Raw genomic sequence first — 15,171 nt, 5'->3', positions numbered from 1 at the left:
TTTTGTTTTATGCTGTGATTTCAAATTCTGTATTTTGAATGTAATAAATAAGAACCAAAGCACTGATGTTTTTTTTTTTCATTCTACAATACCCCTTTCCCATGTTGATTTTATTTGAAGTATTTGTTTGGGTTAAATTTCACTTGCTTTTACAGGGAAAAAATGCATACTTAAACCTCAGTACTTGAAAATGTGTATTTTATTACTTTTTATTGTGAAGAAGAGACAAGGATTAGAAAAAAAAAATGTGATTTCTGCTTTTATGTACTGTTCATGACTGTATGACATCCGTTGCTTTGTAGTTAATTCAGTGGGAGTTTGATTTAATACCTGAGTAAAGTGTCTATCATTCAAGTAATAATTAATAGAAGTCTTTATTGTGTCTTTCTCTACTGTTTATGCAAACAGTGTCATTCAGTTTAAAGGTATAATATTATTTTGTCAAAATTAAACAAAAGTTATTTTGTTTGCATGCTGTGTTATTTACCAGATTTATTGTGACTATTTTTAAATTCTCTTAGAAAAATTTCGGGCCACCAAAATCTCTAATGGACCTTCAGATATTCTTGACTGGTGCTCCGAGTGGCCACCTCTTCAAAAAGTTTATTTCTAACCTCGAGTAGCATTATTGCACTTACTGTAAACTATGCTGTGATTAGTCTTGCTTTGTAATCTTGTACTGCCCTGTAACACCGATAAAGGTGTCTGCCAAATAAATAATAATAATATAGTGACTGGAGCTCTAAGGTATACCAGCCAGTTGCTGCTGGCCATGCCCATACATACGGAAGTGAAGTGAACAGCATCGGGTTTATACTGCAGAAAGTGTGGCTACAGCTTTTAATGCCCTTACGATACTCAGACTTCCCTTCCATAGTCTCTCAACTCATTTATGCCAGAGGTATCCAGTAAATATAACCCATAACTACCACTTAACGTAATCTTGGTTACGGTCTCCCTAACTAATATACCTTTATCCACTTATATGCACAAGGTCAAGATTGTAGCTGTTTTTTCAATATACAAAGCCTTGCATATTCATAACATAGTTATTGTCTCGTCGTCTCGACTATGTCTTGCCTCTGGATACAGATGGATCTGGACGAGAGAGTGAAGTTGACGCTGTGCAACTTTCCCTCACTTAAATCCAATTCAAAGTGCGAGTCATAACACCACTACCACCATCATTAAGATTCTGAACGTTCAAAATCCTGTGGCGATGGTCGAATGACAAAGTAGCAGGTGTGGATACACTGGGAGCTGTAGCCGTGGACACACACACAGGCGGCTTGGGCTATAGGGTCGTTTTTCACAGCAGTGGAATTCGGCAGTCCCCTGAGCATCTGAGCAGCCCTATTTAGGATTGCACTGCTCACCTCCTTAGTATGAGGAAGGGGCTACAAAAGGTGCCCTAAACATTGTCTGCTTCGATTTACCCTGGCCAGCCTACCGCAGCTGGAGAGGATCCCACCACAGTGGTCGAACAAAGAAAAGAAAGAAAACCAAAGTGACACCACTCACTTTAGGAGCTTGGAATGTACGTACACTGATGGACACTGCTGGACCAAACAGATCAGAGAGACGCACTGCCCTTGTGGGCAGGGAACTCGCAAGATACAATGTTGACATTGCAGCCCTGAACGAGACCCATCTGGCTGAATTGGGTCAGATTGCAGAAATTGGAGCAGGTTCCACCTTCTTTTGGAGTGGGCAGGGAAAAGAGGAGAGGCATGATGCTAGTGTTGGGTTTGCTGTAAAATCTCACCTGGTCAACCAACTGTCAAGGTTACCTAAGGGTATAAATGACCGTTTGATGACCTTAAAGCTCCTCCTACCAGGCAAAAATCATGCAACTGTCATCAGTGCCTATGCTTCGACCATGACTAACCCTGATGAGGTTAAAGATAAATTCTATGCCGATTTGGAATCCAAAATGGCTGCTGTTCCTAGCAAAGAGAAACTCATCTTTCTTGGCGACTTTAACGCCAGAGTTGGTACTGAACACAAGTCATGGAACAGCATCATAGGTGGACATGGCAAAGGTAAATGCAACAGCAATGGCCTTCTTCTACTAAGGACATGTGCTGAGCACGACCTACTTATTACAAACATGATCCATCGACATGGTGTTTGCAGTCCACCAACTCCAAGGAAAATGTCAAGAGCAAAACTCCGACCTGCACTTGACCTTTGTTGACTTGACAAAAGCTTTTGACATGGTCAGCCGTGAGGGCATCTGGAAGATCATGGCAAAGTATGGTTGTCCAGAGAAATTCATCATAATGGTGCATCAATTCAACAATGGCATGATGGCTAGTGTGCAGGACCATCTTGAGTCATCCGACCAGTTCCCAGTCACGAATGGAGTTAAGCAAGGTTGTGTCTTAACACTAACCCTCTTGATGTTCTCTGCTATGCTGCATGATGCATTCTGCAATGACAATACTGGGATTAGCCTAATTTATTGGTTTGACAGAGGACTGTTCAACCTGTGACGGTTGCAAGCAAAAACAAAAGTGTCCGAAGTTTTGCAGGCGATTGTACACTAGCTGATGGCTCACATGCTGACCTGCAGCATAGCATGGACCACTTTTCATCAGCCTGTGACAACTTTGGCCTTACTATCAGCACAAAAAAGACTGAAGGTATGTACCAACCTTCTCCTGGAAAGCCGTATGTGAAACCAACCATCCTTGTGAAGGATGAGAAGCTGTCTGTGGTGAACAATTTCATCTATCTTGGCAGCACCCTGTCCCGTGCTGTTCACATTGATGATGAAATCAACAACAGGCTTGCCAAGGCAAGTGTAACCTTTGGCCATCTAAGTGATACAGTGTGGGATAGGAGATGCATCAAATTGGAAACCAAACTCAAGGTTTACCAGGCAATCATTCTACCAACCCTCACCCATGGCTGTGAAACCTGGACAGTGTACCAACGCCATGTCAGAAAACTAAACCACTACCATCTGAACTGTCTAAGAAACCTTCTGAGGATCCCAAGGCAGGACAAAATCCCTCACACAGTAGACCGTAAACGTGCACATATGCTGAGAATTCACTCATTACGTATGAAAGCACAACTCAGATGGGCTGGCCATGTGACCAGGATGCCTGACTCGCCTCCCAAAGCAAATCTTCTTCAGTGAACTGAAGGATGGGAAGTGATCGCAAGGTGGGCAAAAGAAAAGCTTCAAGGACACCCTGAAGACGTCCCTCAAGAGCTTCAATATAGAACTGAAGTCTTGGGAAGGTCTCGCTCTAGAGCGTCTTACCTGGCGTAACCTCATAAGGGATGGCGTAACCATCGCAGAAGGCAAAAGGGTCAGCAATGCCATGTTGAAGAGACAGCAGCGCAAGGCAAAAACCTACAACACTTCCTCTGGGAGCACCCCTACCAGTATATCCTGTCCAGCGTGCCACAGAGTGTTCCGGGCTCGGATTGACCTCAACAGCCATCTGTGCTCTCACCGTACTCCTGAGACTTCTTAATGTAAATCTGTTATGGTCTTCATCGACTTATGATGGACGAATCGATTGTAGTTTGAAATAGGATTATAGAAGCATACCTGGTCGGACAAAACCATTTATGATTTTTTTTTTTTACCTGGTGCAATTTTCCCATTTGCTCCTGTACTTGCTTATCCTACTATCCTACACTGTGGCCTGTACTTGCTTATCCTACTATCTTATACTGTGGCCTACTCTTTTTCAATAACCATCTGACCCTGAGCATGGCTGCAGTCAACAGTAATGTGGCTATTATTTGGAGCCTCAGTCGACTTATTCATTATTCTTAATTTCCTAATCAAGTTAAACAGATTTCCAAGCAAATATTGAGAAAAAGGACAAAATCAGAACAAGCAGACTAGTGTAGTCTCTAACTTCACAGGACTAACTTAATCCTCTTCATGCAGATCTTTTTTTGTGATCATAAGGGCCTGGCTTAGTATGCTGCAATTAAACTTGATCTAGTTTAACTAATGATTCCAAAGAGTTAATCAACTTTTTGGTGCACTGCAATTTCAATTACCAATGGTACCAATGTAGTCCAAGTAAGTGTAACAAACTCACTTTAACTCCCGGGTTGGGCCCATATATATAATTTTATATCAAAAATATAACTGTTGATATCAGAAATAATATTGTATACATCCCTATAGAATGACCAACTGTGGTATTATTTGTAGAGAATGTGTGTGTGTTACATCACCAGATAGTATCCGGTTTCTGGTACCGCTGTGCATTTTGGAAGTTGTAACTTTGGAGTAGCATAATGCAAAGTGTCCAAAATTTTGTGTGATGTAATACTGCAGTGCCCAGCATTAAAAACTGTGTGTTCAACAAAGAATCAGTTATTGCAGTTGTATAACACTGTGTAAAAATTCCTGTATGTTGTATTTTTGCTTCAGAGATAATTGATGATCTTTAACTTTTAGGACATTCATTAGGTTATGTGAAACGTGTTTCATATTTATTTATTTAACAGTGATGTCTCTTTACAGCATTTTCTTGTAAATAAACATTCAGTTTCTCTGTGTTTCTTGTAACGATGCTTAAATAATTAAAGTAATCCTCTCATCTATTTGCGGTGTAAAATAATCCAAATAATAACACAATTGATACATTCAGTCGGTGTGCCCAACTGTAAGCGTCTCATACAAACAGACAAGACACAGATAATGAGTTCCAGCAACGCCGGCAGGGTCATTGGGATATGTTGTTCTAAACCGCAGCACCAATCTCTTTGAGAGAAACTAGTCCCTCTGGAATGTGAGCGTTCTCTTCCAAACAACGGCAGAAACTCTTTTTTTTTCCCCCGTCCAAATAAAAAAGAAAAGTCACTGTATTAAACCAGATGTAAGCTTTCCCTATGGCGTTTGTAAGAAAATATGTAGTTATTGTGTGTGATAAACTGTATCAGATGGTACTGAATCAGTAGAAACTAGGAAAACAGTGAGAACGGGAGGTTGAGATTTTTTCTCCTGTTGCAGAAGGAGAAGATCAAATGTGTTGTTGCGCGTAGGTTGCAGGATGAGTGATTGGAATCGCAGCACCGCCGAAGCAGCAGTAGCAGTAGCAGTAGCAGTATCAGCACCAGCACCAGCACCAGTACCAGCACCAGCTGCTGCAGCAGTAGTAGAATGGAAGCGAGAATAATGAGACAGTCATTGTAGCCATTTCAGCCCCAACAACGTAACAAATTCCCAACAAGAAACAAAACACAGCGATGAGAGCTCTGCGCTGAACAACAGCGACGGAGGGTAAAGCGAAAGGGTGAAAGATGGGCGCCGTTCTACGGAGCCTGGTGTTGTGTAGTTTTTGTTCTTTAATAAGAGGTGAGTGTTTCCGCTGGGTATTTTATTTTGGAAAGTTGGAGGTGGTTTCTTGGAAGTGGCCATTTTTCTTTGCACAAGGCCTTCCATGTAAGCGAATGGGGCCCAGTGTACCTTGAGCTAAATCATGCAAGTAGTGTGTGTGTGTGTGTCTATATCGATCTATCTGTATATATATATATATATATATATATATATAAACACGCACGTTTTACAATTTTTACATGACGAATCAGCTCGATTTTTTTTATTGTTTTTTTTTTTTTTTTAACGCGATCTTTGTTTTCCACAGGCTTTTGTGGAATTATCGAGCATTTCGTTTTGTTCTGCGAATGTATTTTCTCTGTTTTTATCTGACAATAATACAAACCACATGCATTAGGTTTAATGTAGCAATTTCGGAACTGTACTTAAGTGTTGATATAACAGAGCCAAAACTTCAAAGCATTTCGACAAGATTATGTTTATATTGCTTTGTTCTGACTTTGAGTAACACAACTAAAGTGGGGTCTTTTTATGTGATGCGTTGTGTTGTGTTGTGTTGTGTTTGGGGGGGGGGGGGGGGGGGGGGGGGGGGGAAACGTGCAGGGGGGGGGGGGGGGGGGGGGGTGGGGAGGAATTGTGTACGCTGTTTGTTTGAAAGTTTAGCAGTCTGTGGATAAAGCCATTTCCACCAGGATTTAAATTATGCATTTACAAAAAGTGTCAATGAACTCAGTTATGCTAAATGCATGTGACCATAAGCAACATTTTCTGTATACAATATACTATAAACATTGGAGTGTTTACAGATTTATAACATCTTGAAATTACTATTCGAATGATAAATGTTCCGAGTATTTATTTACCCAGATCCAATATTTCCCGCTGTAAAATAATATACGTCGGTAAGTAATAGATTTCTGTTGCAAATCTTAGCAGTTAAGAAACCAACATATCTTTGAAGCTGGTCACTGTCGCTCGTATGTCATACTACCAGTCTTATAGCTCTATGATTCAGTTTAACAGAACCTACAGGTAATCTTTAAAAATATTTTGCATCATACGTGAACATCAAAACCAACTTTTTATAAACCGCTTTAACTTTGAAATGCGATGTCATTTTGGTAACTGGCCTTAAAAGGTATCAAGTACATTAATTTTATTAAATTAATCGTACACACATTTGGAAGGAAAGCCCATTGTAGCTTGGTTTAAATATTTCTGCCAACAGTTCATACGTAATTTTTGATTTGGTGTTTTGAAGTTGAGGTAAAACTGTAATGAGCCAAGTCAAGTAGTTTTTGGTGATGATTAGCCTACACTTGACGGGATTTTGCTTCATGTTTTGCTCTAATCTGTTGGAGTTCCTAGGGCCCCTGTTGTGGTCACTGGTTAAATTCTGACCTAATTGCTGGAAAAGGTATACTTCTGAATATGTGCACAATCCCTGTATCCTCGCCATATGTGTGTCATGCATTGCTAACAGGGCTGCAGAAAAGGGAGTTGGAACAATTGTAAAGGAAAAAGTCCATCTGGTTGCCATATTGTATATATTATTTACAAGGAAGAGTGTAGTAAACTGAAGCTTTCATGTTGGGGTGGGGGGGATATTTTGAGATCAGTCAAGGGTACAAAGACAGAAACAAACTAAAAAAAAATAACAACTAAACTGCAGTATTTTTTTTGTACCATGCTTAATCCAGAGAGGAAAGGCCAGGAGCTGTGCCTCCCAATAGTATAAGGTTTGTCCATAACAGTTGACCACTTACAGTTGTAAGCTTAAAGCTTTTTACTATTTGAATGTAGTGCTATGTGATTACTTATCCACTTAAAAGATCTCAGTGTATAATGGTAATTCCATGGTGTCTGTTTGCAACATTCTACACAAGGTGGGCAATTAGAAAGCAGTGATTTTAGTTTTCATTCCCCAACTGCAGTTTAGCTGTATGTACACAAGGCCTAGCTTTTAAACTTGTCAGATGTATTCCAAGCTTTATTATAAAATGGATTCCACAGTATACTGTAACCCCATCTTTATAAACTGTGCTTATTGTAGATAGTGTTATACATTACATAAACAAGTGTAAGTTTGTGTACGCTCTATTATACAAAATGTATACAAAAAAACTATTTAAAGAGCAATAAAAAATCAGTTTAACTTTTAATGTAAATTCCTTTAATATGTTTCAAAATTAAAGCAAATTCCCATTTTCCCTTTTTTTTCTAATCTAGGTTAGAAAGAGTATCTCCCAGATATCACCCACACTGTTTGAACAAAGTACCCTTATTTAAAATTTGGTAACTGACTGTTGCACAGTTTAATACAATTATAGTTATTTCAACTGTAAGTTTGAGGGTGGGAGAGGGGAAATCGCTCCTTACATTTTTATCGTTGACCAAATATAAAGTATCCCAAAATGTAATTTTACTTCTATTTACACTTGGCACAGAGGACTATTAGTCTTGGAAGCACTTCAGTTAACTGTCTCGTGTTCTGAATTTATAAATATTTATAGAAGGAAATTCCCTGTGTGAAATAGCAAGTTGGTCGGTGTGGACGGAACTTGAGGTAAACCAATATATGCTGGCACTGGTCTGGGGGGGTGGGGTGGGGGTGCAATTGGAAATTTGATTTGCTTCCATTTTTTTTTTCCCGCAGAATGAAATAAATTCTGTGGTACAAATAATAGAATATATATATATATATTTTTTTACATTTTCACAGTTGTGCTAATACAACCTGTGTACTAAAAGCTGAGAGACTTTGAGAGACAGCAGGCCTATTAAATATTGCATGCACATTAGGGCTGTCAGTTAAGTATAGCAATCAATTAATTGGGTGCACAATATAATTGTTTGAATAATTATCGATGATTGTACCGCCCACATTTGCTCCTCTAACTCCCCCAGCTCCCGCACCCCCACCCCGTCCCCATTGCTGTTCAGTAAAAGCTTGTGCACAACAATTGAATGTGAGGGGTAATTAACTGTAATACAGCTTGCCTCGTGGTACTGATGGAGTACAAGCATAAAAATGTTATATCTAGAGATGTGCGAACCTGTTCCTTTGAAACAGAGTACCCAGTTCTTGCTTTGGAGCCGAGGAATCGGATACAAATATCGTACTTAGAAAAAACTTAGCTAGACTATATATTTGTGGCTGTGATGAGTTTAGTTTGACTTATTTTTTGCTCTGCTCTGTGATTGTTGCATTTTTTCGAATGTTTTTATGTTGATGTAGAACTGTAGCACTAGTGCTTGTTTATATGTGTATATGATGCCAACCCCCCTCCACCTCTGTCTACTCATACATAGACATAGACATGCTTTTGTAAATAGTTTGGGAACCGGGGTCAGACTCAAAATACCAGGTTCCAGTGACTGATACCCAGTTTGGACCCGATTCCAAAAAATCTCCTCAAATGCACATCATTTATTTTATCAGCTGTGGGCAGCACTGATTGTACTTGTTTCTTCAAAGTGCGCATGTCATCCTGCTCTGGATCCAAGGTGGCCCGCCTTTTGTTTACATCGAAGACACTGAGTGTGTGTACTTGCAAAGCATTTTCAAAACTGATTCGCTAGTAGGATTGGACCAGCAAATGAGATTAGATAGCATTAGCAGGAAAGAAGAACACGCCCACTGCTTGTCTACCAGAAGTACAATCAATCACAAAGCAAGACGTTTGGTGCAGTTTCGTTGATAAACTTAAATGATGTTATTAACTGCGTGGTACAAAAATATAATCATTTAATGGATGTATCTAGTATTTATATGTCTGTTTGTAATGAGGAATGGAATAGATTGAAAAATTGACTTTTGGTAGCAGCCGTAATGAATATGTGTTTTGTTTAATTGAACACAGTGCCCTATACAGTCTAAAGACTGAGAAGTTGTGGGAAGATCACTCCACTGCAAGGCAAGCCTCTTGTATACTACCTTGTCAAACACATAAGATAATACTGTATGTTAATCTATTACCAGAGTATATTGGGAGCTGTAATGCACACCCAGTACATAATATGCCTAAAATGAGCTAGAGTAGGTTTTTACCTTAAGCCCATTTTGAAAGTATCAGTTGCTATAGTGTTGCATCCCAAAATGTTATATAACTAGGGGTCTACTTAAGTCGCAGAGAATTTACATATTTTTCCTGGGTGGGTTATGAAATAAAATGCGGATTTTGCTGACATTTCGTAGACCTGTTTTTAAACATTAAATAAACCTAAGTAGATAATATTTTGAGCACTATAACAGGCTAAAAATAGTGGTACTTGCTTACTTACTAAAACTTGAGAGCTGTCATTTGTTAAAGGCAAGCAAGAAACATCCCCTAGCAGGTGCTGCCAACATTATCTGTCCGTGTTGTGAAGACTTGTCCATACATTGAGACTGAACATTGTGCATCCACTGAATTTGTTGGAAACATAAGGCAATGCTTTGCCAAGTTATACAGATGTGGAAATCGATTAGAAACAGTCTTGAAACTTTGTTACCCAAGGGCTTCTGACATTCTTTAATAAAGCAACGTTCATTGTCATGTTGTTTGTCCCATCCAGGAATTTATTTTATTAGTACCAAGTCATAAGAAAGAAAATGTGCCTATTGGGGTTTATAACTGCGTTTAAAAAGTAAGCAGCAGGTTGTTTGAAGCGAGATGGCTGTGCTAGATCGTACCTGTAGTACTGATTTAACTTGGATACAACCGACAGGAATACGTTTTTCCTGCACTGACTTTCCGGTTTTTCTGAAAGCTGTTATGTTTTACGCTCTGTTTTGCAGTCTCTGTAGTAGCCTTTCGTTTAATGTGTGATTCTGAAGCTAAATAGCGATCAGTCGTATTTTCTCAAGTCACGTTACAAGATGTGCAAAACAATTTACCTCCATCTGCATGTAAAGTTTATTTGGGAAATTTCTTGACACGATCATCTGCTAAATATACTTTGCTTTTTTCGCTTTGCTGTCCATTTTTGGTATTTTACCTCCAATGCTGAAAATAACTAGATTTTAGCAAGTGAAATCAAAACAATGCAACACTAACTTTGTCCCACCTCATACTGTACAGTACAGGTCACAGAAAAGCCAGTACAGACATACTGATAGGCTGATTAAAACATCTTTGTCATGTGAACAAGAAAGTTAACTGCTTTGTAGTATTTTTTTTTTTTTAAACAGTACTTGTCTAAGGTCTTTTTGTCTGCAATGCACACCTAATGGCGAAGGATTAAAAAAAAAAGTGTCTACAAAATTAAGATATGTAGTTTACGTCTTTTGCGGTGTGCAGTAGTTAATTTAAAATAGGCTTCGTTTTTTTTTCTTCTTACTAGTCTTGTATGCATTGACCCCTAAAAGGTGAATTTTGCAGTGACCCCTCAATTGCTCGATCTTCGCGAATTAGGGAGACCCCTATCTATAGCCTCTCTTTGCTGCAACTAATTGCATGATCATGTCTGTTTGGCTTACAGAGGGAAAATCTTGTGTCTAAAATTGCATAAAGGAATGTTGGCAGTGTCTTCTTTCTGTTTAGGTTGAGTACACAAGTTTTATGTATTGGAAATGTAGTTATAGTTAACATCACTGAAGGACACCTCGGCTTAAATATTATAGTTATTTTGATAACTGGGGAAAAGTTACAATCTCTGACAGATTTTGTGTGTCTTGCTTGTCTTGATTAACACAATTTGTTTGAATGTGTTTCTAAAACTTCCTTCTTTCCTGTTGGATGTGTTTCAGCTATAGCGGTAAGTTTATTGCTGATATCAAATGTTTTATCTCACAATTTGTGATGTTTGAATATAGGGCCTGCTTGTACCTTGTATACTATACACACACAAGTATTGGAAGGACAGCTGATGAACAAACACCTCTTTAAATAATAACCTTTCTTTTACATTGCAGGGACGCCATTGCTACTTTATGCAAATCGCAGAGACCTGCGATTGGTAGATGCTGCCAGCGGGAAGGGAAACGCCACTGTGGTGGTTGGTGGCTTAGAGGATGCAGCAGCGGTGGACTTCATCTATTCTATGGGTTTAATATACTGGAGTGATGTGAGCGAAGAATCCATTAAAAGAATAGTGTTTAATCAGACTGCAAGTTTACAGAATGTTGTGATATCGGGGCTGGTATCTCCTGATGGGCTCGCTTGTGACTGGTTGGGAAAGAAGTTATACTGGACCGACTCGGAAACCAATCGGATTGAGGTTTCGAATCTGGATGGGTCTTTGCGGAAAGTTTTATTTTGGCAAGATATGGATCAGCCACGAGCAATTACTTTGGATCCAGCGCGAGGGTAAGTGGATTTTAAAAAGAAACAACGTGTATTTTAAGTTGATGGTCAATGGATTGTATCATCTGAAAGCCACTTTTTTTTTCCTGTTTTTTTTCACTGGCCGAGCCATTGAATGCAGAGTGGATTGTGTTACAGGCTAGTTTTGTAGGAGAGCAATTTAATCTAGGCTGGGAACAAAGGTTTCAGATCCAGCTTCTGCTGCCTTGTTTCAGCTTTGAAACTCCAGACGTGCTGGCCCTCTGGTATTGAGAAGAGGGGGGAGGAGGAGGAGGGGGACGATGACACATAGCATGCAGAACCATTTGCTTTCAGTTGAGGAATGTGTCCTGCTGTAGATCAAATACTCTGTTACAGCTTCATAAAGGGGAAAAAAGAAAATGATGCAAAAGCATTTGGTTTAGCAGGTGGAAGAAGTTAGCTTTGTTTCAGTATACCAAGAACAGCTATGTTAAGCACAGCAACATCCGTACAGAATGTAACTGCAGAATGTTGATGTGAATGTGTGTTTTTTTGGGGTTTTTTTTGGCATTTAACCCTTTAGACCCCAGAACAATTCTAAAACCCTTCAATAGATTCCTCGGAATTTTGGCAAAACATGTAGGCAAATTCCAAGTTTTTATTTATTTGAAACGGGTCAAAACAGTCTTTCAAATAACACCAGACCTTGACAGTACTTGCAAAGTATACCTAGATTATACACAGTTTGTTGAATTATTTTTTCATATTTTGAAATAATACTGTTTTATAATTAAGGGAGGGTGGCTGAGGGGGTGGCCCATTCTTTTCTAACCAAATATTTGGTTACTTTTAGTAATGTTCACCATTCCATGAAATCCCTGAAAGCAGGGTCCCATTTTGTAAAGCAAAAAGCATCTTAGTATGTGGCTTTTTTATTATTGAAATATAATTTTCACCAAACAAACAAATATACATACAAAACACAGCTTGTGCATAAAACATTTTTCTGTACAACAAAATGTACAACAAAAATACCTGCTTTATTATATATACAAACAAAACAAAAGGACTGGGCAGGTCACAAGTTAAAAAAGAATTACAGCAGTATTCCAGGGTTCCAAGGTTCCAGGAAGTCAGTATAAAACAACTACATACACAGTAATGAAAACAGGCAAATCTTGCATGTAACACATTTACAACCAACATAACCCGCTGCTTTTGGTAAATACAGCCACAGTCAAATCAGGTATTTTTATCAGTACTCAATGTGTTTTTTTTTTTTTTGTTTGTTTTTAGCATATGATTGAATTACTTATAAAACTAGTGCATTGTACAGTTTTCTTTCGGGATGTAAATTTGGTGTACCAGCGATATTTTGCATTAATACAAATTAATGCACGCTCATGTTTGTTAGCAGATAAAATTTTATTTGGAAGAAAAAATACAGCATCGATGCAGGGGTCACTGTCAATCGTATCGTCAAGAAAAACGTCATGGTTCACCGTGTGAATCAATGAACTGACATGCTGTCAAATGTTTTGGGGTTTTATGCAAGAAATAAGTGATGATTAAGCTAGTGATGTTTTTTTTCAATTGTGGGGAGATGATTTCAGATTGGACAGCTGGCAGTTTTCTCTGATGGGGGGCCCTTCCAGGATGAGGAAGACCTGCTTCTTGTTTGCTGGAGAGTGAGCTCTAAGGGTTTAACAGGATTCCCATAGACAGGGAAACGGTTCTAGTGAATGGTTTTGCATTGCTGAAGCATCATCTTTCTCCTCTGCATGTGTTTAATCAAGGTATTTGGGGAAACAATTGCCTGTCTCAGGATCATTAGCTAAACACTGCACAACATTGTTTATTTTAGTGCTGGGGCGAACATGGAATTTTCATGTTTGGACAGGTATTCAAATATTCGTTAATCAAAGCCATTATATGTAACACTGTATTAAATAATACATTTTTTTAAAAATCCCAGGAGTAAGGCAAACACATTGTTGATAGAAATTATAATTATGTATCACAATGTAATTGGATTTTTGCCTTTTAAATACATGTCAAGAAATGTTGGTTCAGATATTTGTACCAGCAGCAGTATATTTAATTTGATCAATACTTTAATGGCCATTAAAAGATCATTTTAAAGGGCACACAAATGCTGTTGAAAGGAATAACCAAGGGTAATCAGCATTGTCACTGCTAGCCCATCCTCTGCTTTTATTTTGTTTTGTTAGGGTATTTTTTTAATGCATGTTTATAGATTAATGGTTTTTAAACTGCTGGATCCCAGTTGCTTCCTTTCCTGTATGTCACCATCTGAACGAACAGCTCAAACATTAGAGTAAATCTGACCTACAGCAGAGGAAGGTGTTATGTAAATGCAAGAAACAACAGCAATTATTTGAAAGACTTCATGTCTGTAAAAGCGTTATCCACAGCCCATATTACTGTTGGGTGTATTGTTTTGCTGTTGGGGTTTGCTTGCCCACTGACATTTAAGATCTCTGTGTGTAGACAAAGCTTTAATCATTAAATATTATAGGTTTTTAAAATAGCCTTTCTGTCTTTTCCATTAGAATGAAATGCACTAATTTGCTTAGATTTTAATTGTGTATACAGCCTATGATTTAATTGTTTTTCCAAACAATGCCACATTTCCTTTTGCTACCATCCGAGATCAGTCTCATCTGTTTCTGTCAACTGCGGACTGAGATCAAACCACTTTGAATTAGTGCTGAGGCAAATATCTGAATATTCAAACAAATATTTTTCGACATCAGATGTTTGTATTCGCTAGAAATGACAAAAAATACCTTGCACTTATTTACTGCCTCACCAGCAACAATTAAAAAGTGGCAAATAGAGATCTGTATGATATGAGATTTTATATATATATAAAATATAAAATTAATAAAAAAAACAAAAAAAAAACACAGGATCAACACTGTAGCTCTTGAGCTAAGTTTTAGACCACAAAAAGTGAACAAACCAGATTATGCACACGTACGCATAGTGATCTCTATAGAAAGCCATCTGAGTCAAAAACTTTGTGCAGCTTTAGAGCAAGTCAGAATAAAGGCAGAAAAAAGGCAAGCACATCATTCTGAAATGTCTGGCATAAACAGTGCCCAACTTGCTGAAAATTGTGTAGTGATTTTTATGTAGATTGTAAATATGTAATAAATGAGAACCAAAATGGTGAGTTTTTTACCCTTCATTTTACAATGCCTTTTCCATGTTCTGTTTCATTTGAAGTGTTTAGTTAAATTTCAGTTTTAGTTTGCTTGTTCAGTTCAAGACACAGGTAAACCTTATGTTACTTTATGAAAACATGTCTGACTACTGTTTACTGTGAAGAAACGGCAAAGACAAGAATGAAAAAAATGAATAAAAATAAATGAAATGCGCTGTCAACTTTTATTTACATTTATTTCGGGAATAAACAAAACAACGTTTAAGTTCAATTGATATTTGGCACCTTTTGTTTTGTAGTTAATTCACTGGGGTAAAGTAAGTCCTACACAACTTATTCTTTACTCCTGGGATATTTTTCTGTTTTAACGTGTTACATATTTTAAGGTCTTGCTCTCAAATAAAGGCACACAC

The 15,171-nt window shown here is 38.2% G+C and overlaps 1 protein-coding gene across 2 annotated transcripts in view; it reads left to right on the top strand.

Annotated features, from left to right (window-relative positions):
• The first annotated feature begins 4,942 nt into the window (after window positions 1-4,942).
• lrp6 (low density lipoprotein receptor-related protein 6) overlaps window positions 4,943-15,171 on the top strand; it is a 60,706-nt gene continuing 50,477 nt past the window's right edge. The window contains exons 1-2 of one of the 2 annotated variants that reach the window (XM_041255295.1): window positions 4,943-5,338; window positions 11,217-11,610. In XM_041255295.1, coding sequence (XP_041111229.1) covers window positions 5,284-5,338; window positions 11,217-11,610 — 449 coding nt within the window. In that variant the 5' untranslated portion in view covers window positions 4,943-5,283. The remainder of the gene's footprint in view (window positions 5,339-11,216; window positions 11,611-15,171) is intronic. The other variant, XM_041255296.1, reaches the window with a different exon arrangement.

The sequence above is a fragment of the Polyodon spathula genome, chromosome 7 (assembly GCF_017654505.1).
Source record: "Polyodon spathula isolate WHYD16114869_AA chromosome 7, ASM1765450v1, whole genome shotgun sequence".
Lineage (NCBI taxonomy): Eukaryota > Metazoa > Chordata > Actinopteri > Acipenseriformes > Polyodontidae > Polyodon > Polyodon spathula.
This window is presented reverse-complemented; position numbering and strand designations above follow the sequence as displayed.